General features: G+C 35.8%; 1 protein-coding gene across 1 annotated transcript; it reads right to left on the minus strand.

Annotated features, from left to right (window-relative positions):
- Nucleotides 1-1,673: 1,673 nt before the first annotated feature.
- On the minus strand, nucleotides 1,674-24,615 carry dipk1b (divergent protein kinase domain 1B). The gene is made up of 5 exons (XM_030150905.1): nucleotides 24,443-24,615; nucleotides 16,706-16,840; nucleotides 5,430-5,537; nucleotides 5,127-5,303; nucleotides 1,674-3,024 (listed from the first exon to the last, which is right to left on the minus strand). The coding sequence occupies exons 1-5, from the start codon at nucleotides 24,506-24,508 to the stop codon at nucleotides 2,212-2,214; spliced, it is 1,299 nt and encodes a 432-aa protein (XP_030006765.1). The 5' UTR covers nucleotides 24,509-24,615; the 3' UTR covers nucleotides 1,674-2,211.
- Nucleotides 24,616-26,026: the final 1,411 nt, after the last annotated feature.

Raw genomic sequence — 26,026 nt, forward strand, 5'->3', positions numbered from 1 at the left:
CTCAAAATTAATGAATTTTTAATCAAATATTGGGGCCAAAAATAGGACCAAAATTGGGACGGTAAAAGCTACCTAGGTGTCAGTGCAATTGATCTGGACCACATGGCTTGAAATAGTCTTATAGAGTGTTATGAATAAAGACACTGTGTTAAATTTGTCGATCCTAGTGGTTTTTCTAACTCAGACATGCAGGTTTTTCATGAATCTCAGTCTCATTCCAGGTTTTGTATGTAACCCATCGTGTCCACTGGCATTACATACAGAACCTGCCCAGTTAAACACAAATAAATCACAAATGATTTTGCAACAATGGTCATTTTTGTGAAACACTCTGCCTTGTGTAATTAGTTCAATTCCCAAAATGTGAAGAGATATTTTTTAAAAAGTAGTGCATAATTTTCGTGTCCTTTTGACTGTGTTACATGCAGATTTTTGTATTATATCTAATGTAAAATAATATAAAAATGTGTTTTATCTGAAAAATAGTTTCTCTTTTATCTCAGTAAGTATTTATTTTTTAAAACAGACCCAAAGTGCTTCCAAACTTGCTTCATAACATTAGTCTACCTCTGCTTTGAATTTTTAGCCCCGATGTCCTGTTTTTAGGGACCAGTTTCATAGAAGCACCCAGTTCTGAAATCAAGAATATAGAGCGATTCAACAACATAAAAGTAGGATGTCGAAGTGTCCTGCGGTGGAGAAAAGCCCTCATTGTCCTTTAGGACCAGCGTCACCCTGTTGTTGTGACTGTCTAATTTATCTACCACTGTATCAGGCTCAGGAAACACCAGACCTCAGCCTCTGTCAACAAACCACCCTGAGGACTGAAACTATGTATCACCGCTGATGGATACGTCTGAGGAAAGAGGTGCACTTCATGTAACCTCTATAACCATCAAGATCAGGTGTTGAAAAGAAGCTTTTCTAATATACATTTAAGAATAACATTCAACCTTCTGCCATTATTTAAATAAAATACTGAATCTCTAAACTCTTGTGTCTCCTCATTGTGTAACATTTCTATCTTATCTATGTGTTTTTAATTAGTAAATAACATATGTGGTCCTACCAAGGTTATAATAGTTTTGGATTTTTCATTTTAGTTTAGTTTTATTTAGTTTTGACTTTTTTTCTCTAATTCAGTTAATTTTAATTTGTTTTTAGAGCAGGTTTGCTAGTTTTTATTAGTTTCTGTTTTTTTCTATATGCTTAGTTTTAGTATTCTCATACCTTTTATCTTCTTCGCTGTTGTATTCAAATAAATCCCGTACAGGACTCTGCTGCTTTCTCCCAACTTTAGTCTCCATATTTCCAGGTACAGTGTGGACCAGAAGACGACTGTAAACGACAAGTGACGAGAAGTGACGGACCGTTAAATATCATATGATGCCAGCAGCTAAAATTGCTAGAGTGACATAAATCGCTTTATCAATCTGACGTTGACAAAAACAAAAATGAAGGGAATTTTATCCATAATTTTTATTTGTTTTTGTTAGTTTTGTAAGCACACAATACAGTTTCAGTTAGTCATCGTTTGTTCTTTTAATTAGTTTTCATTTATTTCAGTTAACGAAAGTGTTTTTTCAATTCTAGTTTTCATCATTTTGTTAGTTTTCATTAACGATAATAACCTTGGGTTCTACATGTTGATCGTCATCACATCACGACCCGGAGACTTTCTGATTGTTTATTCCATCCAGTACCTCTGCTTCTGATGCATCTTTATTTTTTTTTTTTAACACAGGAAACAGCAATGGTCTACTAATATTTACACTTGTACAAAAATGACATATGTTACATTTGAACACTCAGTCTCAGACAAAAAAAAACAAAAAAAAAACTATATACGAAACTTATTATCCAGTAGGTTGGAGGTTGTTTTATTTCAAAAAATTATTTACTTGTTATTATTTACATGTTTAAAAATAAAGTTAGTGGCAATGTCCTGAGAATATAACGTCTGACTAGATAAATGTGCTTCTCAAAATGAAGCACTGGAGAATGAAAGCATAACAGGGCTCATATGAGAGAACAAGTCTGCTTATTTCATACTATATATATATTTCATTTCACAGTCTCCTGTTATTCACAGTCAGGGTTAAGTGAAAATACATCAATATCACCTTCCTCTACGGGATTCTGCAAAAACTATAAATGTTCATGTAATTAATCATTACACAGAGGTACAGGCTGGGGCGTCACCACCTGTTTTCAAGAATACTGAGTGTTCGAAATTTTCTTCCATAGTAACGTCTTCAGGTTGTTAAGCACTAGTGAGTGATGTACTTCCATCTGACTTGCTAGACCGCTAAGTGTCACACACGTACGTAGCTGCTTTTCCAAATCTCCTCTGAGGTCTGACGGCGCTCCAAAAAGCAGAAAGTCCTGCAGCAGCACACACACCTTTGCCAGGTTGGGCTGCACCACCTCTGTGTTACACTGCTTCACTAGTCTATCACAGGTGGCCGTGCAGTCCCGTCCGTAGGTACAGTCGGCGTTAGTCTCACAGCGGCGTCCCCTCAGAAATCCCCTCACGACTGCTTCTGACGCCACACTGCGCAGGTTGGCCATTTTGCAGTCATACTTTGCATTGTAGCCCACGTGACGAGGACTAGCATCACATATTAAGAAGCTCCCGTATGACCCGTGGAAGACCTCCTCTACAAACTCCAGCAGGCCGATGGTGATGCGAGCCCTTCGGGGCCAAGCCGGCGCCAACCAGTGGTTCAAGCTGGAGCTCAAGGCCTCCGGAACCAGAGCCTGCAGGTAATGAGGCACCTCCAGCCTGTAGAGGGAGCTGTGGCCCACACGCTCCGTCACATACAGGTCTCCGCAGAAGCCCAGCAACTTAGGAGTGTGCTCCTTCTCCTGCAGCGCCACCATCAGGAGGAACTCATTGATCTGGAGAAGAGCCCAAATAGATTTGGCCTCTGCTAGAGACACTTTACCGTCCTGGTTGACATCAGCCAGAGTGATGACCCTGTCCACCAATGTGTTCAAAGATGGCTGCTCCCCGAGGTTGGCCTGCAAGAGGAAAGATGACGCAGCTGGGTTAAAACATGAGTGTTATTGACAGTGATGGGAGTAACGTGTTACAAAAGTAATGCATTACAGTAACTGATTAGTTGTTGCTGTAATGCAGAAATGTAAGGCATTACTAAAGGTGGGTAATCCCAGCTCCATAGAGTAAAACTCCTGCCATGAATTGGTTCTACCTGTTCACTTGACACAGGTGATTCCATTAATTATCCCTTCATCTACCTGGATGAGGAGTTGTGCTCATCAAACTGGGCTGGTTCAGTGAGTGGTTGGAACAAATACATGGCAGGACTTTTACTCTATGGAGCTGGGATTACCCACCTCTGGGCATTACTAATCAGTTTTCAGTGATATTTGACTCCGTACATGTTCAATAAATAGCGCTTGCATTACAACACACTTTTCACCCATATATATATATATTTTTTTATTAATGATAGTTAACAAGACAATGTGGACAGAAAAACAACAACACATAAACAAAAGGAAAATCAAACAAATAGACAAACAAACCAAAAACAACAACAACAACAATAGAGTACTGACAAACAACAACGACAACATCATATTACAATGAAAAAGATAATAAATGTAAATAGTAACTAAACAATATAGCTTGGTTAGGGGTGATAGGGAAAAGGGGAAGAGGGGATTGTGAATGACAGTGAGAAAGAGAGAGGGGGGAGTGAGGGGGAAAATAATAATTGTTGTAATAATACAAAAATATATAATAATAATAATAACAATAATACCAGTAGTGTAATTTGCTAGTATTATTGTGTATTTCCCCCCATAATTTAATTGCTCAAATGAAAAAAAAAAGAAACTACAAAAAACAAAACAGCAACAACATGAGACCTTAAGGAATCAAACATGTGTCTGTACAGTTCTATTTCCTGCTGGTGTTCAGCCAATGGGTGCAGACGGCAGAAGACAGTCCATTGTCCACCTGGGCGTATGTTCATCACTAACCCTAACCCTACTTTACAGAAGCTCGTTAGCATGATCCCTGTGATCAGCAATGACAAGGTAAGCTAACGTTTATAAGACTAGTTAGAATTCTTCATCGATTGTGAATTTATCTGCCGATGTCCTCTGCGTTTTACCGCGCACGCACCATTTATGACAAGAGTCTGTATGTAACTCAAAAGTAATACAGGAGTCATGCAACCTATTACAATTCTGAGACAGTAATATTGTAAGGAGATGAATTACTTTTATATAACAGTAACAAGTAATCTGTAATGCATTACAGTTTGGAAGTAACTTGCACAACACTGTTTCTTGACATGCATGTCATTTTGCACTCAGCACTGTTTTTTCTATGTTTTCTTCATACAAAATTAATTTAAACCAATTAATTTAAACAGTAATATCTGTGGCACATAGCCTACCAATTACTTTATAGGTCCAGTTTTATCAGTTTAATTATTTTTTTTAATAACTATTGCGATCTGGTCTGTCTTTCTGTTTGCACCTGTAACTCTACATGATACATTTTGCGTAAAATCTTTTACAAATGGCAGGTTTCTAACCCATCTCTGTCCTCCTCAAAGATCGTCCAGATGTGGATCCATATTCTACTGCTTTTTTTTTTTTAAGTATTCTTTAACATAGAAAGACAGACCACATTTTTGACACTTTTATCATTTTCTAAAAACTAAAGACACTCTTTGCTCTGATACAAATAACACACACACTGCATGACGATATCTATCAACAAGATCGATTTCTTTCCAATCCAGAAGACCACACAGAAATAAGATATTTTCATTTATTGTATATATCTGCTATAGTTGCTGCAGTTCCTGATAAATATGAGGTTTTTTTTATGTGTTGGCCAAGAGCTACCTTTTTATCGCTAATAACTGTATTATCTTTTTATTTCATGTACAGTTATTTTGAACACAATTTGTGACACAGAGATATAATAAACTCACACTTGACTAAATGTGTCTTTGCATTTGTCAAAAGAGAGCTTACTTTGTCCGACACAAGCACTGATGCATCAAAATGGGTTCCAGACACTGATGGTTATACAGTATGTAGTACATTATATATTGAGAAATCGCTGAGTAAAAACACACCTTGAGGAAATTATGAAGCATCTCCTTAAATTCATCCATTGAAGTTCCACGAGTGGGTTTGTCGAATAAGCTCATCTCACGGCGCAGCACTGAGTCTGGAGCCCCATCGATCTTCACTGGATCCTCAATACCACACTTGATGACAACAGGTCTTTCCTTCCACAGTCCACTGTACACCTGCAAATAGAAACATGGAAGATACTTGTATGTATATTATTTTAAACTCTAAAAAACAAAGGATGCTTAGAACTGCCATCGGGTCTGTTTACTAGAATACTGTTTTGCATGTGTGTTTTGTTTCACCTGGTGTGTCGAGGAGGTGGACATGCAGCGCTGCAGGGTTAGACTTCTCTGATCACACAGTGCTTTGCAGGACGACCCTGATATTATACCCCTTCTGTAGTGATCACACTGCAAGAAAACAGAAAATGCACTCAAATAACCACAGGAAAACAGTGGCTCCTGGAATGCTAAATGTAATTTTCTTCATTAACCCTTTAACCCCCGAGATATGATTTCAATGAAACGAGCTGCTTGGAATTTGTGGTTGTACAAGTGTCATAAAAGGTGTGTTTTAGAGTCAAAAGAGGATGGAATAACAGAAAAAGACAGAGAGGAATTGGAGTTTGACAGGTTTTTACTAAATAAGGCACTCAGGGTGTACATCAATAAGAGATTTAGGATGTGAAACACACTGAACAACAAGGATTTGAATTTTGGTCCAGTAGTTGCTGTACTTTTGGCACCTGGTTGAACTCCCAAAAGCAGTTATATGGTCAAAACTAGGTAAAAACTCAATAAAATAAAAAGAAAATCATCACAACACTGCAAACAAAAAAAACTGGTCTACAAGGAAAATGCTCCCAGAATAAAAGTAATGAAATTTTACCACATGAGAGTCACTGAAAAGAAAAATCAAGTAAAAAATGCTGGTTGGCTGAACTTTCCAAGATACAGCCTTGGGTCAAAATGTGAAATTCAAGAATTAACGAGAGAATGGGTTTGATTCAAAAGGAATATTTGTCTCAGAGCTACAAGATCTACTTCAAAACACTGTCTGCACATTAGAATACATTCACTTTACAGGTTCTATTTAGTGGAAGATTTATAAAACTATTATATAAATGTACATAAACCAATATATATGTGTAATAACACTTAATCATATACCTTGAAAACATCAGCAAACTGGCACTTTTGTCATTTATTTTCCAATTAATCTTATTAAAATACGTAACATTTAGCACATTTAATCTCTGAAGCAAATCATTTCTAAAAAATTGTAGACCAGTGAAATTAATGAATTTTAGCCCAGTATTTTTTTTCTGACTCTTTTTATCAAATTGGTGGAGTTGATTTTTGGGACCTAGTTGAACTCCAGAAAGCAGTTGCACATTCAAAACTCGGTAAAAACACAGTAAAAAAAAAATAAATAAATAAAGGAAAATCACAACAACACTGTAAACAACAGTTCAAAAAAAAAAAAAAAAAGCGACAAGGAAAACAGTGTAAAAATAACAAAACAAAAAACAAACAAATCATCTATTTTTATATTGAGTTGGTCTCTGTGCTCCATGTTTTGCCTGACATTACACAGACAGCAGGGGGTGTACTGAGCATGCTCAGATGTCTATGGAAAGTACAAGGTCTATTCTCTCAGTACAATTTGAAATTTTTCTTATAGAGCAAACGGTTAATTTTTTAGGAATATTTAAAATAAATCATACATTCTGAGCGCTCCACACAGACACGTCAGGGGCTAAAGGGTTAAGTATTTTAGAATTGCTGTTAATCTAAAGTGCTAAGGTCTCTTAACAATGACTCAATCCTCTACAAAGATTCTTTTCTTAAAGGCAGTAAAAAAAAAAAAAAAAAAGACATTTTTCTTCATGCGTCAAGGAACCATTGTCTTTTTATGCTTGTCCTCATCTGCTGTTTCTTACTTGTCCACTAGATGTCCCTACAGAGTCTCCTTCCTCTAATCCTCTCCCCCATATTCTTGCCACCTGTCTGGACAGTTGTTCCCTAAATCTTACAGAATCCGTTTTAAAGGCGAAAATCAGACCATCTGTGCACTTAAATATTCAGGTGTTGAGATGTTGTTCACAGGTTTTGCAAGCATGAAAAGCCTGAAGCTCTGTGTGTAAAATAAACTGGGTCATTTTAACTGTTATAACTGTATGCATGGCACATTTACCCATTAACCCCTGACGTGTCTGTGCTGAGCGTTCAGAATGTATGATTTACTTTAAATATTCATAAAAAATCAACCGTTTGCTCAATAAGAAAAATTTTAAATTGTGCTGATAGAATAGACCTTGTTGTTTCCATAGACATCTGAGCATGCTCAGTGCATCTGCAGCTGTCGCCGCCGCCTGTGAAATGCTATAAAAATAGATGGTTTGGTTTTTCCTTGTGTTTTTTTTGTTTTTATTGTTGTTTGCAGTGACTTGGTGATTTTCTTTTCTCTTTTTAATTGTGTTTTTACCAAGTTTGGACCATGTAACTGCTTTTGGGAGTTCAACCAGGTGCCAAAAGTACAAAAACTACTGGACCAAAATTCAAATCCTTGTTGCTCAGTGTGTTTCACATCTCAAATCTCTTATCAATGTACATTCTGAGTGCCTTATTTAGTAAAAACTTGTCAAACTTTGATTCCTCTCTTTGTCTTTTTCTGTTATTCCACCCTGTTTTGACCCTAAAATACACAGTACAACAAAACCACTGAAGAAAAGGAACACAAGCACATACTCACAGCAGCTTTTATGACACTGAAACAGACATAAATTCACAGCAGCACGTTTACCTGGAATAATGTCTCAGGGGTTAAAAGGTTAATAACAAAAAAAAAACACCCCCAAAAAAACATGCATTCATTGTTAGGGCTGTGTATCGGCAAGAATCTGGCAATACGACACAAATCACAATACTAGAATCATGATATGATATATCACAATATGTCATGATACTGTTAAAAAGGCATTTTTTTGTTAGTTTCTTTTATTAAAATGATTATTTCCTTGAAGAATTGAATTACACCAGAAATATGCACGAATACTAAACACATTTTTATTTGATCACAACAGGATCTAATGCTGTATCACAAAATGTTCCTGTGTTCAAACTGAAATTATGTTTTACAGACATTACAGTTTAAGATCCTGTTCAAATGTTCATATTCTATTCGTTCAGAACTAACATCAGAACAGTATTTTTGTGCGACCCCAACAAAGGAACTAATATTATTTAAGAAAAGAGTGTTAAAGAACAATAAATAGAATTTAAACAAAAAAGAAAACCAAAAAACCAAAAATGAACCTCCATAATATCCGCATTTGAATAAATACCTAAAAATATTGATACAGTACTTTTTTTTTTTTTTATCAATGTATTTTTTATTAATTTTTAGTTTTCCAAACATGCAAAAAATTAGACAAACACTGAGACATACAACAGAGGAATAAGCCACCATACAAGAAAAAAAAAAAAAAAAAGGGTTCCACTGTGAAATCACAAACTTTTTGTACACAAAATACATTAACCGGAGTCAAGGTGCATTGTCAGCTGTTCTACATAAGAAATGAAAGGTTGCCATACCACCTTAAACTTCCTCATTGATCCCTTCAATGTGTATCTAATCTTTTCTATTTTTAGAAAAAACATGACATCACATATCCATCTGCCAAAGGAGGGGGGTTTGTTATTCTTCCAATATAAAAGAATGAGTCTCCATGCTAAAAGGGAGGAGTAGGCGATACTATTTAATTGTGGCCTTTGTAGAGGGAGATCTTCTAATGGTACACCAAAAAGTCCGATAAAAGGGCACGGAGCAATGGTCAGACCTGAAATTATTGAATATACTTCAAATATTGAAGACCAGAATGTGGTTAGACTTGAACATGACCAGAAAGTGTGAAAGAGAGTAGCGGGTGCTTGTCTACATCTATCACAAATAGGATTAACTCCTGGGTAAATTTTGGACAACTTGACTTTAGACATGTGTAGTCAGTGTACAATTTAAAAATGAATAAGACTATGTCTTGCACAAATAGAAGTAGAGTGGATTCTTTGAAGTATACGTAACCACTGATCATCAGTAATATTTGTGCCCATATCCTTCTCCCAGTTTTCTTTTATTATTGTCAAAGAGGAACATCCCATGTCAAAAATATTTGTGTACAGTTTTGATATGATTCCCCTGATCTCAGGCTGAATTTCTAGGATTAAATCAAGGGATGATGTCTGAGGTTGCGAAGGAAATTGATTAAAGTGATTCTGTATAAAATGTCTGACTTGTAGGTATAGTCTACTCTCGTTATACCGCCATCTTCCGTTCACGGCCAAATTGGCGGTATAGCGAAAATGGCGTTACAACGGGTTGCATCCATAATGTGCATGTCTTTACTATATGATGTCTATGCTGCCTCCGTTAACCCATTCTAATTGCGTTTCTAAATAAATCTTGATTCTGTTATGTTGTAAGGGATCGTTTAAAGTGGGGACACATTTTAAGTATTATTATACCGTGTCGGGAAATGACACCCCATCATCTTGAGGCTTTGGCTTAATCCCACGTCCTCTTCCTGACATCCTGACCTACTGAGTGTTCTGCGATAAATGAACGGTGGCCGTTCCGTAGTCCTACTCGTAGCTTGTCGCGATCAGCGTCTGGCGCGTTTGTTTCAGTGCATTGTTAAAATTTATGTGTACTCGATGGCAATCACGCTGGCGGTATAACGGTCGGGAAATCAATGGTATAAGTGTTGTTTGTGCATGGAACTGGGCTGGTGGATGGCGATAGGCGGAAATGGCGGTGTAACGGTGGGCGGTTTAACGAGAGTAGACTGTATCTGAAAAAATTTTGAGCTAGTAGATCAAACTCCTGTCTAACCTGGTCAAATGACATAAAGATGTCATCCTTATACAACATACTAATATTTAACACTCCATTTTTGAGCCACTGTGTGAATGCATTATCTAAGAGAGAGGCTGGGAATAGATGATTTGCCATGATAGGAGTGTAAATGGACATGGAAACTAGACCATAGTGTTTACAAAACTGAGACCAGACCCTTAGGGAGTGGAGAACTACTGGATTTTGGCAGGTCTGGGGTGAATGCAAAGGAATAGAAGAACACAAAAAAGTGTAAAAGTAAGTGAGATTGGGCTGCAAGAACTAGATTCAATTTGTAGCCAGCCTGGAAGATCTATGGAGGATGTTGTGTCCCAACGCCAATGTAGTAAACATTTGATATTAGCAGCCCAGTAATAGATCTGAAAATTGGGTAGAGCCATTCCACCATATATTTTGATACAGTACTTTTTAATATCGATACAGTATTGTGAAATGAATTGCAGAACCGATATTTTCTAACACCCCTATTCATTGTGTATGTTTAGAATAAAAAATACATGGTGGTAAGTCTAATTATCTGTCATGAATGTGTGATCTGCTTCCTCTGTTTCTCCTCATGTAGGTCACTCATTGTGCTTTGCACCAGTATTATGGGATAGCCTACTGACTTCAGTCTAACGTGCATTCATCTTTGCTGCCTAAAGCTACAAAGCAGCACAGAGTACATCTGTGTCTTGGATTATGTGAAGTTCACCTCAGAGCAGGCACAAAGGGATCAGACACAGTCATTCCATCAAACCGAAACAGTAATGCCTGATTTCTATCGACACCCCCCCACCCCCACCCACAGAGCCTTTTCTCACAGCTCAGTGCAGTCCCGTTTATGACAGTGACAGGCAACAGAAATCAGAATCATCCAAGCAGCATGAAATGTTTTCCCTGTAATTATATTGGCCTTTCTTTTAACAGCTTCTGTAACACTTTTAATAATTACCACGCGCACGCTGCATATCTGAGCGTTTGCTATGGCATAATGAGCTGCCATTATTGATCCTTCTTCATTAATTACTTTGATCAGGTTTGCTCCTCAGTGTCATTAGATAATAATATGCGTTCTGTACTGAATAGGTCAGAGCTCTTGCAGCTGGGCACAGCAGGAGACCAGTTAAGCTATATGGTCTTTAACCCATTAAGACCCAGTGCTACTTTTGTGGCAGTTCCCAGATGAATTTTTCTCTGTATTGAACCTTTCTTAAGTGATTTATCACCATTTATTGTCATATTATCCTCTGTAGTTTGTACTTGTTCATTCATTCATTCATTATCTGAACCCGCTTTATCCTCACCAGGGTCACGGGGGTCGCTTGGAGCCTATCCCAGGAGCGAAGGCAGGGTACACCCTGGACATTTTGCCAGTTCGTCACAGGGCTATATTTATTTTGTATTTGTTTCAGTGAAAATCAGGTATTTTCCTTTATTTAACTTGTGGATTCATTAAAGCTCAGATTAAAGTTGAGGGTTATTGTATTAGAAACGGAGAAAACTGAGGAAAACATGACATTTTCAGCAAAATATATCATTAACTGAACACAAACCAAATATGGCCATCCACTGTTATTGATCCAACTCCATGGGTTTTACTGGTGAATCAATGTTGTAGAAAATGTCAGTGTTTCCACGTTCACTACAGACAGGGTTCCCACTCTTTCTCTGAAAATATTTTCCAGGACATTTTTAACCGCTACAGAGACAATATAATACAAACACACCCACAGATTACAGCGTAGCACTTCATTAGCCTGACAAACTGGAGTTACAACATTCAACTGGGCAATTCCCAACTCAATTTACTGTTTTCTCTCACTTTCACTCCTGCACTTCCTCTAAAGATTTTTGATTGTTTTCAATAAATCACTAAAAAACAATTTCCTGTGTTTCATCTCAGTTTAGGCAAACAAGGTCACAAGGCAGGGGGAGGATAAATCATTTTCCAGGATAACTTAACTGTTTCTAGGATTATTTTTCAGGAGGGTTATTATATGAGAAACAGAAAAAACTGAAGAAAACGTGACTTTTTCAGCAAAATATATCATTAACTGAACATAAACCAAGCGTCTCCATCCACTGTCATTGATCCAACTCCATGGGTTTCACTGGTGAATCAATGTTGTACAAAATGACAGTGTTTCCACGTTCACTACAGATAGGGTTCTCACTCTTTCCCTGAAATTATTTTTCCAGGACTTTTTCAGCCGCTACAGAGACAAGTTATCACATCATACACTAATACGTACATTCCCCTGTCCCCCTCATTCTTTGGAAGTGTTCTTATCTACACTTGTAACTTGCATTTATCCAGATTGTTTCTATGTTTATTACTCAGACATTTGATGTGCAGTTTATGGCTATAATTTATCTATTATTTATCTAACAATTATGACAAATGTATCATGGAATAATGCAAACACACAAACAGGTTACAGCGTAGCACTTCATTAGCCTGACAAACTGGAGTTACAATGTTCACCTGGGCAATTCCCAACTCAACTTTCTGTTTTCTCTTACTTTCTCTCCTGCACTTCCTCTAAAGATATTTGATTGTTTTCAATAAATTGCTGAAAAGCAATTTCCTGTGTTTCATTTCAGTTTAGGCAAACAAGGTCACAAGGCAGGGGGAGGATAAATCATTTTCCAGGATAACTTAACCGTTTCCGGGATTATTTTTCAGGAGGGTTATGTCAGAAACAGAAAAAACTGAAGAAAATGTGACTTTTTCAGCAAAATATATCATTAATTGAACTTAAACCAAGTGTGTCCATTCACTGTCATTGATCCAACTCCATGGGTTTCACTGGTGAATCAATGTTGTACAAAATGACAGTGTTTCCACGTTCACTACAGATAGGGTTCTCACTCTTTCCCTGAAAATATTTTCCAGGACTTTTTCAGCCTCTACAGAGACAAGTTATCACATCATACACTAATATGTACATTCCCCTGTCCCCCTCATTCTTTGGAAGTGTTCTTTTCTACACTTGTAACTTGCATTTACCGAGATTGTTTCTATGTTTATTACTCAGACATTTGATGTGCAGTTTATGGCTATAATTTATCTATGAAAAATAATTATGATAAATATATCATAGAATAATACAAACACACAAACAGATTACAGCGTAGCACTTCATTAGCCTGACAAACTGGAGTTACAATGTTCAACTGGGCAATTCCCAACTCAACTTTCTCTTCTCTCTTACTTTTTCTCCTGCACTTCCTTGAAAAATATTTGTATGTTTTCAATAAATCACTGAAAAACAACATCCTTTGTTTCATCTCAGTTTAGGCAAACAAGGTCACAAGGCAGGGGGAGGATAAATCAATTTCCAGGATAGCTTAACCATTTCTAGGACATTTGACCTTTTTTTTCATTTTCCATATGTTTTCCACGACTGGAAAATTGGTCAATCATTTTCCAGGTTTTCCAGGACACGTGCGAACCCTGACAGAACCTCTGAGCGTCCGGTTGGGTCAGAGCTGATGACCATGAAAAGATGACAAACTGAATTTTACACCAATTACTTACATGTATTGATAAGATTAGTGGATGAACAGGTATTAAACATTTTAGATCAGTAGATACTTTTGGTCAGAAGTGGATTTTTGGGTCTTTATGAGAAGAGGCCCACATAAACACCCCTCCTTAACTGACAACAGCAGCTGAAATATTACACCCTAATTTCATGTCAGCTGCATCTATATTAGTCTGTTTTCGCAGTATCTGTGGACCTGTAACACAGGTACAACTCAGGCTAATTAACTGGTTTCACATCTGCTGGAAACATAGTCAAAAATATGTGCCAGATGGTAGACGTTTAATAACAGTTCATTTTTACACACTGCGAAATGAGGCAGATGGCACCACATATGTTTTGGATTTAAAATGTCAGTGTGTAATATTTAGTGACATCTAGTGGCTAAAGTGCAGATTGCACTGCTCTGCCCACAGTGGATGTCCATGGGTTTATTTTGTCCATCATGGACTTTTGCATTCAGGGGGTTTGACCTGTAGTCCACACTCAAACACAGCAGCACATGGTAATACATCTTTGCACTTGATGCTACGCTGGGGCGCCGCTACCAACTGTGGACCCCATGAAAGGTAAACATTGTGGGCCCTTCAGCAAATAAATTATTTATTCATTCATTCATTTTCTGAACCTGCTTTATCCTCACTAGGGTCACAGGGGTCGCTTGGAGCCTATCCCAGCTACATAGGGGCGAAGGCGGGGTACACCCTGGACAAGTCGCCAGTTCATCGCAGGGCTGAACATATAGAGACAAACAATCACTCTCACATTCACACCTATGGGCAATTTAGATTAACCAATTAACCTATTAGTGCATGTCTTTGGATGGTGGGAGGAAGCCGGAGTACCCGGAGAGAACCCACGCAGACACGGGGAGAACATGCAAACTCCACACAGAAAGGTCCCACCCCCCGTCGACTGGTGTTGGAATCGAACCCAGGACCTTCTTGCTGTGAGGCACGAGTGCTAACCACTGCACCACCGTGTCGCCCACATATAAATTATTTACAGATCTGTAAATATGTTGTTGGTGGGTTGGGGGGGTAAGTCCGTAGTGTAAAGACTGGAGGTATAGAAGTTTGTTTCATAAGTGCCGTAACAACTGCAACTGATGTGAAAAGTAAAGTAAAACTTGACTTACACTCTCTTTTACTGCGGAGCTTACACAAAATTATCACAACTTCTAACCTATATCCACTGGGCTCCCTGGAAATGCTGGGCCTCATGAATTTATCATGTTTACCCCCCCCCCTTAACAGCACCCCAGATGCTACGTATCATAAAACATGAAGATAGAGGAACACAGTGGCTTGTGCTAACACTGTAGATATACGGAGTACATTTCTCAGATGACTGAAACATAATTCATATTTTCAGGTCATGATATACTATGTATGAAAACATAATTATGAATATTATATTCAGTTTCTACAATTCATCGAAATCCCTGTATATCTTACACATTAAAAACAAATCCACTCTGTTTTAATGACATCACATAACTAAAAAAGCATTCAGAGAGCGCAGACCTCCGCCAAGGCAGATCAGCCTACCGCCAAAATGTAATCATTTGTTCCTTGTGCCAGTATCAACATTTCCTGAAAATTTCATCCAAATCCGTCCATAGCTTTTTGAGTTATCTTGCCAACAGACAAACCCTGATGAAAACATAATTACATCAATGTTAAAGGTCTGATGTAAACTGAAATTTGACCACAATATGCGGCAACTAAATGCATATTTGACCACAATGTGCATTTAGCTACCACTAATTAGCCATGTAACTCACATGTTAACATGATCTTAACCCATAAAGACCCAGTGCTACTTTTGTGTCAGTTTCCAAATGAATTTTTCTTTCTATTTAACCTTTCTTAAACAATTTATCACCACTTATTACAATCTTATCATCTGTATTTTACATTTTTTTCAGCGACAATCAGGTATTTTCCTATATTAAATTTAATCATCATGTACTTTAATGTAATCATGTACAGGCTGATATTACATTTAGAAGATTATTATATGAAAAACAGAGAAAACTTGAAAATCTGTCATTAACTGAACATAAAAACAAGTGTCTCCATCCACTGTCATTGATCCAACTCTATGGGTTTTACTGGTGAATCAATGTTGTAGAAGATGACAGTGTTTCCATGGTAACTAGGGAGCCTTTGAACATCCAAATGGGTCATATGTAATGACCATGAAAAGATGATAAACTGTATTTATTAGTTGATCAACAGGTATTACACTGCAAAAATCAAAATCTTACCATGTGTATTTTTCTCATTTCTAGTCCAAATATCTCATCACACTTAAAATAAGACATAATCACCTAAAGAGTAACTTGTAAGTGAGATATAAGAACTTATTTTGAGACAACAGATCTTGAAAATCTTATTTCAAGAAATCTTACCAAGATAATTTTCACTTGTTCCATGAGCAGATTTTTTTTTTTGCTTAATTCAAGATTTTTTTGCTTAACCTCCTAAGACCCAGGAAATGTCAGCAAAGTACAAGCTTTTTTTTGTTTTTTTATTAAATTAAATTAAATTAAATTAAAATGTCTATATTGGAAACATCATGATACAACAGCTTTTTCAGATGCAGTTTTTTAAAATTTTTATGGAATGTCCTTTGTGGTGGACAGGTTTCTTTTCTTTTGTTTTTTTGAATAAAGTTGTGAAACTCTTGTCCACAAATGGGGACAGAAAACCCATAGCTGGGTCTGAGAAGGTTAATTCAAGATTTTTTTGCTTAATTCAAGCAAAAAATCTGCCAATAGAAAAAGTGAAAATGATCTTGGTAAGATTTCTTGAATTTCTTGATTATGTCTTATTTTAAGTGTAATGAGATATTTGGACTAGAAATGAGAAAAATACACTTGGTAAGATTTAGATTTTTGCAGTGTAAACCATTTAGATCAGTAGATGGTTTGGGTCTCCAGTGGCTGTTTGGGTCTTTATGGGTTAATGAGTAGGTCTGGATGAAGTAAGGGGAAGACGGACATGGTTTTATGGCAGGACATAAAGATATGATGTTGTGGTAATGGACATTTTTGACCCTCTGTATTTTTGTCTCTCTTGTTATAACATAAACAGTAATGAAATCGATTTTTTAAGGCTTGTACTTACAATAACCATATGGCAGACGTGGCCACGACAGAGTTCAGAGTATGAGGCATACTGCATGTAGATGACCCAGCTGGCGATGAGGATGCCCAGCCATGCCAGGAGGAGATACTTCACCTTAATTGCTGGGAGACGACTCTGAGGGACGGCAATGACATTAAAGAAAAACACCACATGCATAAAATTAGACTTGAAGTGGATCTTTCACCATACATTTAAATGCTATATACACACACATAATAACAGCTTAATACTTTACTTTATAAAGAGGTGCTTCTATGAAACTGGGTACATTTTGGTACCTGCCAGCTTTTTAGACCCAATAATAAAAGGTAAATTGAGAAATATTTCCTCCCAGGATGATGATGATGTCAGATAAATGCAAAAAAATATATATATATACTCTTGCTCTGAGCCATCCCAAAAGTAATGAATTTTTAATAAAATATTGGGGCCAAAAATAGGACCAAAATTGGGCCATGAAAAGCTACCTAGGTGTCAGTGCATTTGATCTGGAAAATATGGCTGTAAATGCTCTTATGTACCGTTATAAACAAAGACACTGTGCTAAATTTGTCGATCCTAGTGGTTTTTCTAATCCAGACATGCAGGATTTTCATGAATCTCAGTCTCATTCCAGGTTTCGTGTGTAACCCATCGTGTCCACTTGTGTTACATGCAGAACCTGCCCAATTAAACGCATATAAATCACGAATGATTTTGCAACAGCAGCCATTTTTGTGAAACACTCTGCCTTGCATAATTAATTCAATTCCCAAAATGTACCTGTGAGAGAATAAAGAGATATTTAAAGAAAACAGTATTGCATAATTTTCGTGTCCTTTTGACCGTGTTACATGTGGATTTTTGTATTAAATATCATGTAAAATAATATAAAGATGTGTTTTATCTGAAAAATAGTTTCTCTTTTATCTCAGTTAGTGTTTATTTTTAAAATAGACCCAAAGTGCTTCCAAACTTGCTTCATAACATTAGTCTACATCTGGTTTGAATTTTTAGCCCCCATGTCCTGTTTTTAGGGACCAGTTTCAAAGAAGCACACAAAGACAAGTAACAACACCGTGCATAAATCATGCAGAATGGTCCGTGTTTTACTGTCATGACACTGACTTGATGTGTATTATTGCTGTATTAACACATAAGGAGAAGTTCAAAGGAATATTTACTGACATCTTGCATGGAAATCATTGAAAGCATGTGAATACCCCCGAACCCTTATCCCTAGTGGCTGCAAAAAGCCCATAATTACCACCAGTGTTTGTTATGCATGCTCTGGGCTTTTTATTTAAGGGGATATTATTAGCAGGTGATAATAATCCACCTTAATGCTGGATGCCACCTGTTACAGAGCAAAAACAAACAGAAAATGTCCATTTGGAGCTACTGTGGAAATATGGTGGATTCCTAGAACTGTGACCCACTCCCTTTGTAGACAGAAACGGCTCATCCCAAGTTAACAAACATATTATTTTCATTTTCATCTCAATATACACAAATTTTTTAGTTCGTTTAGTTTTATCTCGAGTACATAGAATCATCAGAAAACAAAGAACCATACAACATGGTCAAACAAAATTTTTCAGCACTCGTAAAAGAGTGGGAAGAAGTATAACTTATAGACTCCCACCCCCTTTTTACAAACTAATTATTAAATTAATTCCGCTTCCTTTGATTTGTTACACTTTTTTTTCCTATATATTTTCACTATAACACAAAGCATCCATACAAACCATTCACATACACTTTTTAGTCACCTCACACACAATCAGATTTGTATAATCAACCATTTTTAATATAAATTATAATATTTATATGCACTAATGAAAACACAATTATGAATACTACACCCCATTTCTAGATTAGATTAGATTACATTCCTTTTATTGTCATTGCAAATAAATACAATAAAATTTTAAAGCATATGGTAAAAACAGGACCCATAAAAACATATAAAAACAATTTATTTATTAATATATATAAATTAAAAATAACATTAACAATAATAATAATGCAAAAAAAGTTATGATAATATACAATAAATAAACATAATTATAGGTGTGTGTGTGCACGTGTTTGATAGTATCCTATGTGTATATCTGCATCACAGGTGTCAAACATGCGGCCCAGGGGCAAAATCTGGCCCACCAAAGAGTTTAGTCTGGCCCTTTGGATGAATGTGTGAAATGCAAAAATTACACTAACATATTAACAATTATTTTAGTTCAGTTTCCACATTCAGACCAACATGATCTAAAGCGGGTCAGATCAGTCAAATACTACAGTAATAACCTATAAATACTCACAACTCCAAATTTTTCTCTTTGTAAATGTAAACATTTCCATGTATTTACACTAAAACAAAGTATAATTTCGCAAAACAAATATGAACCACCTGAAATGTCTTAAGAGAAGTAAGTGCAATTTTAACAATATTATGTCTGTAAATGATAAACTGAAGCATAATATTGTTAAAATTGCACTTATTTATTAAACGGATCGTTTTAAATGGTAGTTGAATGTGACTTTAAATTTTACACTGTCAGGTGAATTTCATACATCATGCATCATGAACCAAAATGGAGGAGAGGAAAAGTAACATCATTAGTTGTCTGCTTAATCTTTACATTACAAAGTTGTTTTGCTTGAAGAGTCCTTTTAATTTTTGCAAGTCTTAAATTATATTCTGAGTTATATTTTCCAACTATATCTTGTATTTTTATTTTAAGAGGTACTGAACAGTCAGGTTTGATTCATGTGTGTGTGTGGTTTTGATTGAACTAACACCTGCCCGCGATGAACTCAGAGCAGAGGTCATATTCTACCTAAAAGATCCATTTTTACATCTTTAGAAAGTAGCTGTGGTAAAGAGAGCATAGAGCAGAAAAACACAGAATACGAACTAGGGGATTTTGTGGTCAAAACATGCTAGGCTAACAGTGCAGGTGCGAAGGAAAAGTGGTGCACATGCAAAACATGTGCTTTTCCTAGAATTAGCTTATGGAGTGACTGACATGTTCTGCCCAGTAACTACCATTAACCAAGATTGATTGACAGGCATACACTGCACACGCTGAACTTAGATGAACTTTTGTTATAAGCTTTTCTTAGAAATAACGCTGAACAAATGACGTATAACTGATATGCTTTGCCCATGTGTTATTATTAACCAATTGTGAGTCTTGTAATAATGAGGTCACAGGGAAATAGAAGTCTCCAACAGTCACTAAAGACTATAAAACGTAATGAAGGAGACTCCCTATGTGTGTTGTGTTGTTCCTCCTTTTTCCTTGTTTTTTTGACAAGTGTGTTTTTATAGAGAAACCAGTGGTAAACTGCCTTCTCTGATAATTCACAAGTTTTGATTTTTTGTAAACTTTTGCTGTTTTAATAAACCAGATTCTGGACTAAGCTTTTTTAAAACTCAACCCTTCTCTTGGTGACTTTTTCTTCATTCTCCTGTTGTGTTCCCCCAACACTGACTTCAAGGGGTAAGTCCTTTTTAAAACGTAAGTGTACCCCATTCCCAGCAGTTGGGGTTTTTACCCTGGCTCTTTAGATTCTATTGGGCTCCTGGGCAGATAAAGAGACAATGTTTTGTCCTTCGCATCACGTAGACGTTTCCTAATTTCGCGAAGGTACACTTTCGGTGGAACAAATAATAATAATAATAATAATAATTATAATTATAATTATAATTATAATTATAATTATAATTATAATTATAATAATAAACTTTATTTGTATAGCACCTTTCATACAGAAATTGTAGCCCAAAGTGCTTCACATTGATTGAAAAAAATACAATATTAAAATACATTAAGATTTGATTAGAAATACAATAAAATAAAAATAAATATAAAAACAGCGCACATTAAAATATTTGATTATGCATAGAATTTTTCAAGTGCAAGAAATAAGATGAAATTTGAGAGAAATACAATAAAATAAAAATAAAAGCAGCACACATTAAAATATTTGATTATGCATAGAATTTTTCAAGTGCAAGAAATAAGATGAAATTTGAAATACAATAAAATAAAAAAATAAAAACAGAAATACAATAAAATAAAATAAAAATAAAAAACTGCTAATTCCTGGTTCCTGAATTGTGACCCCATTTTTATCTCCTTTCAAAGGCTAATGAGAATAAAAATGTTTTTAATTTGGTTTTAAATATATTCAGTGAACTGGCTTCTCTAATCTCTTTTGAAATTGTATTCCATAACTTTGGTGCATAGTTAGTAAAGGCTGCGTCCCCCATTTTCCTTGTAATATTTCTGGGAGTCGCTAGTAACCCTGCGTTTGATGACCTCAGTGTTCTAGTTTGTACATAATTGATCAGTGAGTTTGCAATGTAACTTGGTCTGGTTCCATTTAGAGCTTTATACGTGAGGATATAAAAAATTATAAAAAATATTAAAAAAAATTTAAAATATAAAAAATATTTTAACATTTTTTTAAATAAAAAATATAAAAAATTTTGGTACAGCAGTCTCTTCCTGAGATCCTTGAGTCTACCTGTTTTACATATTTATTCAATTTGTTCATATTATTCACATGGTTTTGAAGGATAGTTTGTAGATGTAAACATTTTCGTAACGTCATCTTACTTTTTTCACACTAAAACACAGAGGAAAATTTGGAGTTGACATTATTACTATATTATTATGTTATTATTTTACTGGTCCGGCCGACTTCAGATCAAATGTAGCTAAATGTGGCCCCTGAACTATAATGAATTTGACACCTCTGGTCTACATGTACAGAACTGTTTACAGACGTAGGGCTATTTGATGTTGCTTCAGTTGTCAATAAATATGAAAGAATAAATTATATTCCATTCATACTCCACACCCACACTATACACATACATGCAGACAGGTAGTGCCTGAAAATATGCAGTAATAATAAAAAAAGCCATTTCTGCGTTTAGATATTCCTAAATCTGACACACTGGACCTTAAGATTGAAGTTGGTCAGATGGAGCTCATCTACGACTGCTTCATAAACTACCTAATACTGTGGTTTTCAACCTTTTTTGGCTCATGACCCCATTTTAACATCACAAATTTCAGACATTCATAACAGATATTTTTTTGGCTAAAATTAATTTGTTTGTGATCATGTATTAGTTTGCTCTTCTATGTTGCAAAGAAACATTCATTTTAGACGATATTTAATCTATATAATGTATATTATTATGGACGGAGGCAGAAAAGCCAGGTGTAGATTACTGCACAAAGGTTACAGTTTTGGATTTTTCCTTATAATTTAGTTTTATTTAGTTTTGACTTTTTTCCCCTCTAATTCAGTTTGTTTTAATTCATTTTTAGAGCAGGTTTGCTACTTTTTATTAGTTTTTGTTATTTGCTAAATGCTTAGTTTTAGTTTAGTTTTAGTAATTTTTTCATATTTTTTATCTTCTTCACTGTCATATTCAAATAAATCCCAGACAGGACTCTGCTGCTTTCTCTCAACTTTAGTCTCCATGTTTCCAGGTAGAGTGGGGACGAAAAGATGACTAAACCACAAGTGACGAGAAGTGAAGGACCGTTAAATATCATACGGTGCCAGCACCTAAAATTGCTAAAGTGAAATAAATCACTTTCTTATCAATCCGACGTTGATAAAAACGAAAATGAAGGGAATTTTATCCATAATTTGTATATGTTTTAGTTAGTTTTATAAGCTTTACAAGGCTGACAATTAATACTTAACAAACAAGAACTCAAACTATGAATTATGAAAGAGCTGCAGCATCTGAAACTGACCACAATGAACATTTGACAGATAAACAGAACCACAGTGCTTCAGTTTCAGACTCACAGTTTGTCATGTCTTTTTTGGATTGGGATTGTCTCTCTCAACTCACCATATACTTTTAACTATTAAGTTTTTTGTTTTGTTTTTAATCAATTACTAGAAATTTCAGGCGACTCCAAGTGGGTGCCCGACCCCAAGGTTGAAAAACACTGACCTAATGGTTCATCATGTTAAGATAATAACACTGGGTTACAAAAAAATGTTTTTTGCAAGTTGTCTAGGTTTTTTCAACTGAATTAAGACCATTTTACACCGCTAAATCCAAAATGACATCTGTTTTTCTCAATCAGGTCAGGTTTTTTTTGCTAATTTGATTTTGAAAAATTTGATCTTTTCACAATCTGCGCCCCATCTTGGTCACCAAGTTTAATACCAAAATAAGATTGGTAAGCACACTTTATGAAACTTGTGACTTGATTCCTGTTAGGTACAATGGTGTATTCACCGCAGATGTAGCAGAATACGTCAGGGTTATTTTTGTAAGATCTTCTAGTCAAAGCCATTTCATTCACCTGTAATATTAAAAAAAAACATTAATCATAAATTGGCAAAAGTAAAATCTTCAGAACTCGTTTATTGCAAGAAATATGAAAGAATTTTCTATCATATGATGTGAAAATGCCCATAAATGTAAGCAAAAATGTTAAAAAGCCAATATGTAGCATAGTTCAGAAAGTTGACCTGATTGAGCAAAATTATGTGATTTTTGGATTCAGCACATCAAAATTATCCTAAATCAGCTCAAAAAACTTAAACAATAAATTTGTTGTTGACCAGTGTAATCATAGACTTGTATTATTCTTTAACTACACAGATGGTGTCTATAGCTGTAAATACATATGCAGGACAAGTGCAATATGTCAACATGAAATATGTGTGAATGCTCACAATTGCAAGCTATTTTCCAGCTGGACACTTAACCTCAGGATAGACCAAGACAGCTAATATAAAGGCTGGCATGTCATGTCGATGGACGCAGATGAAAAAAAGTTTAAGAATTTGATTTTCCTTGGTCAGGATATGTACAGTCAGTCCAGCTTGGATTTACAAGGCTGACAATTAATACTGAACAAACAAGAACTCACACTATGAATTATGAAAGAGCTGCAGCATCTGAAACCGACCACAATGAACATTTGACAGATAAACAGAACCACAGTGCTTCAGTTTCAGATTCAGTTTGTCATGTCTTTTATGGATTGGGATTGTCTCTCCCAACTCACCATATACTTTTAACTATTAAGTTTTTTGTTTTGTTTGTAATCAATTACTAGAAATTTCAGGCGACTCCATGTGGGGTCCTGACTCCAAGGTTAAAAACACTGACCTAATGGTTCATCATGTCAGGCTAATAATCATAGACCTTTATTTTTAACTACACAGATGGTGTCTATAGCTGTAATAATCTATGCAGTACAAGTGCAATATGTCAACGTGAAACTCACCGTACATTTTTTATTAGTAAGTTTTTATTTATTTATTTTTTTACTCAATTACTAGAAATTTCAGGTGATCCCACATGGGCTCCTGACCCCAAAGTTGAAAAACACTGACCTAATGGTTCATCATTTAACATATGTCATAGTGTTCAGCCAGGGTCAAAGTGCAATATATACTTATCTCTACTGTTTTCTTGGTTGGTGACATGCCTGTTTTTATACTGTATATATATTTACACTTCTTTTCTTCTTTAATTGTTTTGCACTACGCACCACCATGTCAACATAAAATCTGTGTGAATGCTCACAATTGCAAGCTATTTTCCAGCTGGACACTTAACCTCAGGATAGACCAAGACAGCTAATATAAATGCTGTCATGTCATGTCGTTGGACGCAGATGAAAAAAAAAAAAGTTCAGTAAATGTGGATCAGACAGTAAATGCACAGTACTGTACCTGCAGGCCTTTGGACAAAGGGCAGAACAGCACCAGATGGACCAGTCTCCGCAAAGCCCTGGGCATCGTGAGCGACTCAGTTTGGAGGCAGAACAGGGGAACTCTAAAGCAGGGATCCCTGTCTAATCACATCCTTGCAGCAACCTACGCCATGCGTCGCACATAACCAAAAAAAAAAAAAAAAAAAAAAAAAAAAAAAAAAAGCGCGTCTAATTCTGAAGCGCAGCATATGTCATGAGATTAGACTTTCTGTACTGCAACGACGCACAACGGACTGGTGACCTCTAGAATATGGTATCCAAATCCAATTTTACAACGCAAATAATCGGATGAAGATGATGATGATGGTGATGGTGAAGCGTGCGTCCTTGACAAGAGGCAATTTCAGATTCCAGTTCCACATGAGCCACGAAAACAGAGCAGAATGAAAGACACAAACAGCTCCTCCGCATCCGGATGTGATCACCAGTTAATCAGACTGATGGGGGGAAAAAAAGCAGCCTAGTCGGTGTTTTAATATGTGAGACTACGGATGTGATATAAAAAGAACGAGCGGGTCCCCCGATGAGCACTCAGCCTCTTGTTTCCCAGCGACTCATCACTGCGCTGCGTTAAAGGGGAAGGGGAGCTCAGCTGTGCGCGCTTTTTTAGTCCGCCGACGCAAATCACGGCTGTCTGAAGGAAAGGAAGTGAAAGAAGAATAATACTAAAAAAAGAAAAAAGAAAGAAAGAAAGGCTATGGACCATGAACAGACCCCAGCTGGCCACTGTAAATAGATTATAAATAAATGAATGAATAAATAAATATGAACAATGATAACCTTCAGTTGAACAGGGTCCATTTTTGTTCATTATTATTACTTTTTTGTGCATCCGTGAACAAATATGTAGTAATAATAATAATAATAATAATAATAACTAACTAAATAAATAAATAAATTTTATTTATAGAGCACTTTTAACAAAGTGCTTTACAGTGCAAAGTACAAATAAACAGTACAAATAAAATACCATTAAAACACAACAAAAAATACAATTAAAATATGATATATACATAAAGGGCAATTATTTTGTAATAATAATAATAATAATAATAATAATAAGTAAATTTTATTTATAGAGCACTTTTAACAGTCACAAAGTGCTTTACATTGCAAAGTACAAATAAACAATACAAATAAAATACCATTAAAACACAATAAAATACAATTAAAATATGATAAATACATAAAGTGCAATCAGTTTGTAATAATAATAATAATAATAATAATAATTCTTATTCTTCTTATCATTTTTGTGGGGTAATACTGGTGGGTCATGTGCTCATCCATGTTTGATTGGGATTAATGCCACTGATCAAGAACAATATTTATCTTAAACAGGTAGATTTGGTGATGTTCCAACTCTCTTGACGTCACAACCATACCTCCTCTCCTCTACATTACATATGTGATACATAATCTATTTTAACCTCCTAAGACCCAGGAAATGTCAGCAAAGTCCCAGCTTTTTTTGTTTTTTATTAAATAAGTGCCTATATTGGAAACATCATGATGCAACAGTTTTTTCAGATGCAGTTTTAAA

Source organism: Sphaeramia orbicularis, chromosome 12 (assembly GCF_902148855.1).
Source record: "Sphaeramia orbicularis chromosome 12, fSphaOr1.1, whole genome shotgun sequence".
NCBI lineage: Eukaryota > Metazoa > Chordata > Actinopteri > Kurtiformes > Apogonidae > Sphaeramia > Sphaeramia orbicularis.

Coding starts and splice junctions, on each gene's coding strand:
- dipk1b (XM_030150905.1), bottom strand. CDS start 24,508: ATGCCCAGGGCTTTGCGGAGACTGGTCCATCTGGTGCTGTTCTGCCCT. Junction 5,304..5,429: donor CCACCTCCTCGACACACCAG/GTGAAACAAAAC, acceptor TTCTATTTGCAG/GTGTACAGTGGACTGTGGAA. Junction 3,025..5,126: donor TGCTTCATAATTTCCTCAAG/GTGTGTTTTTAC, acceptor TTCCTCTTGCAG/GCCAACCTCGGGGAGCAGCC.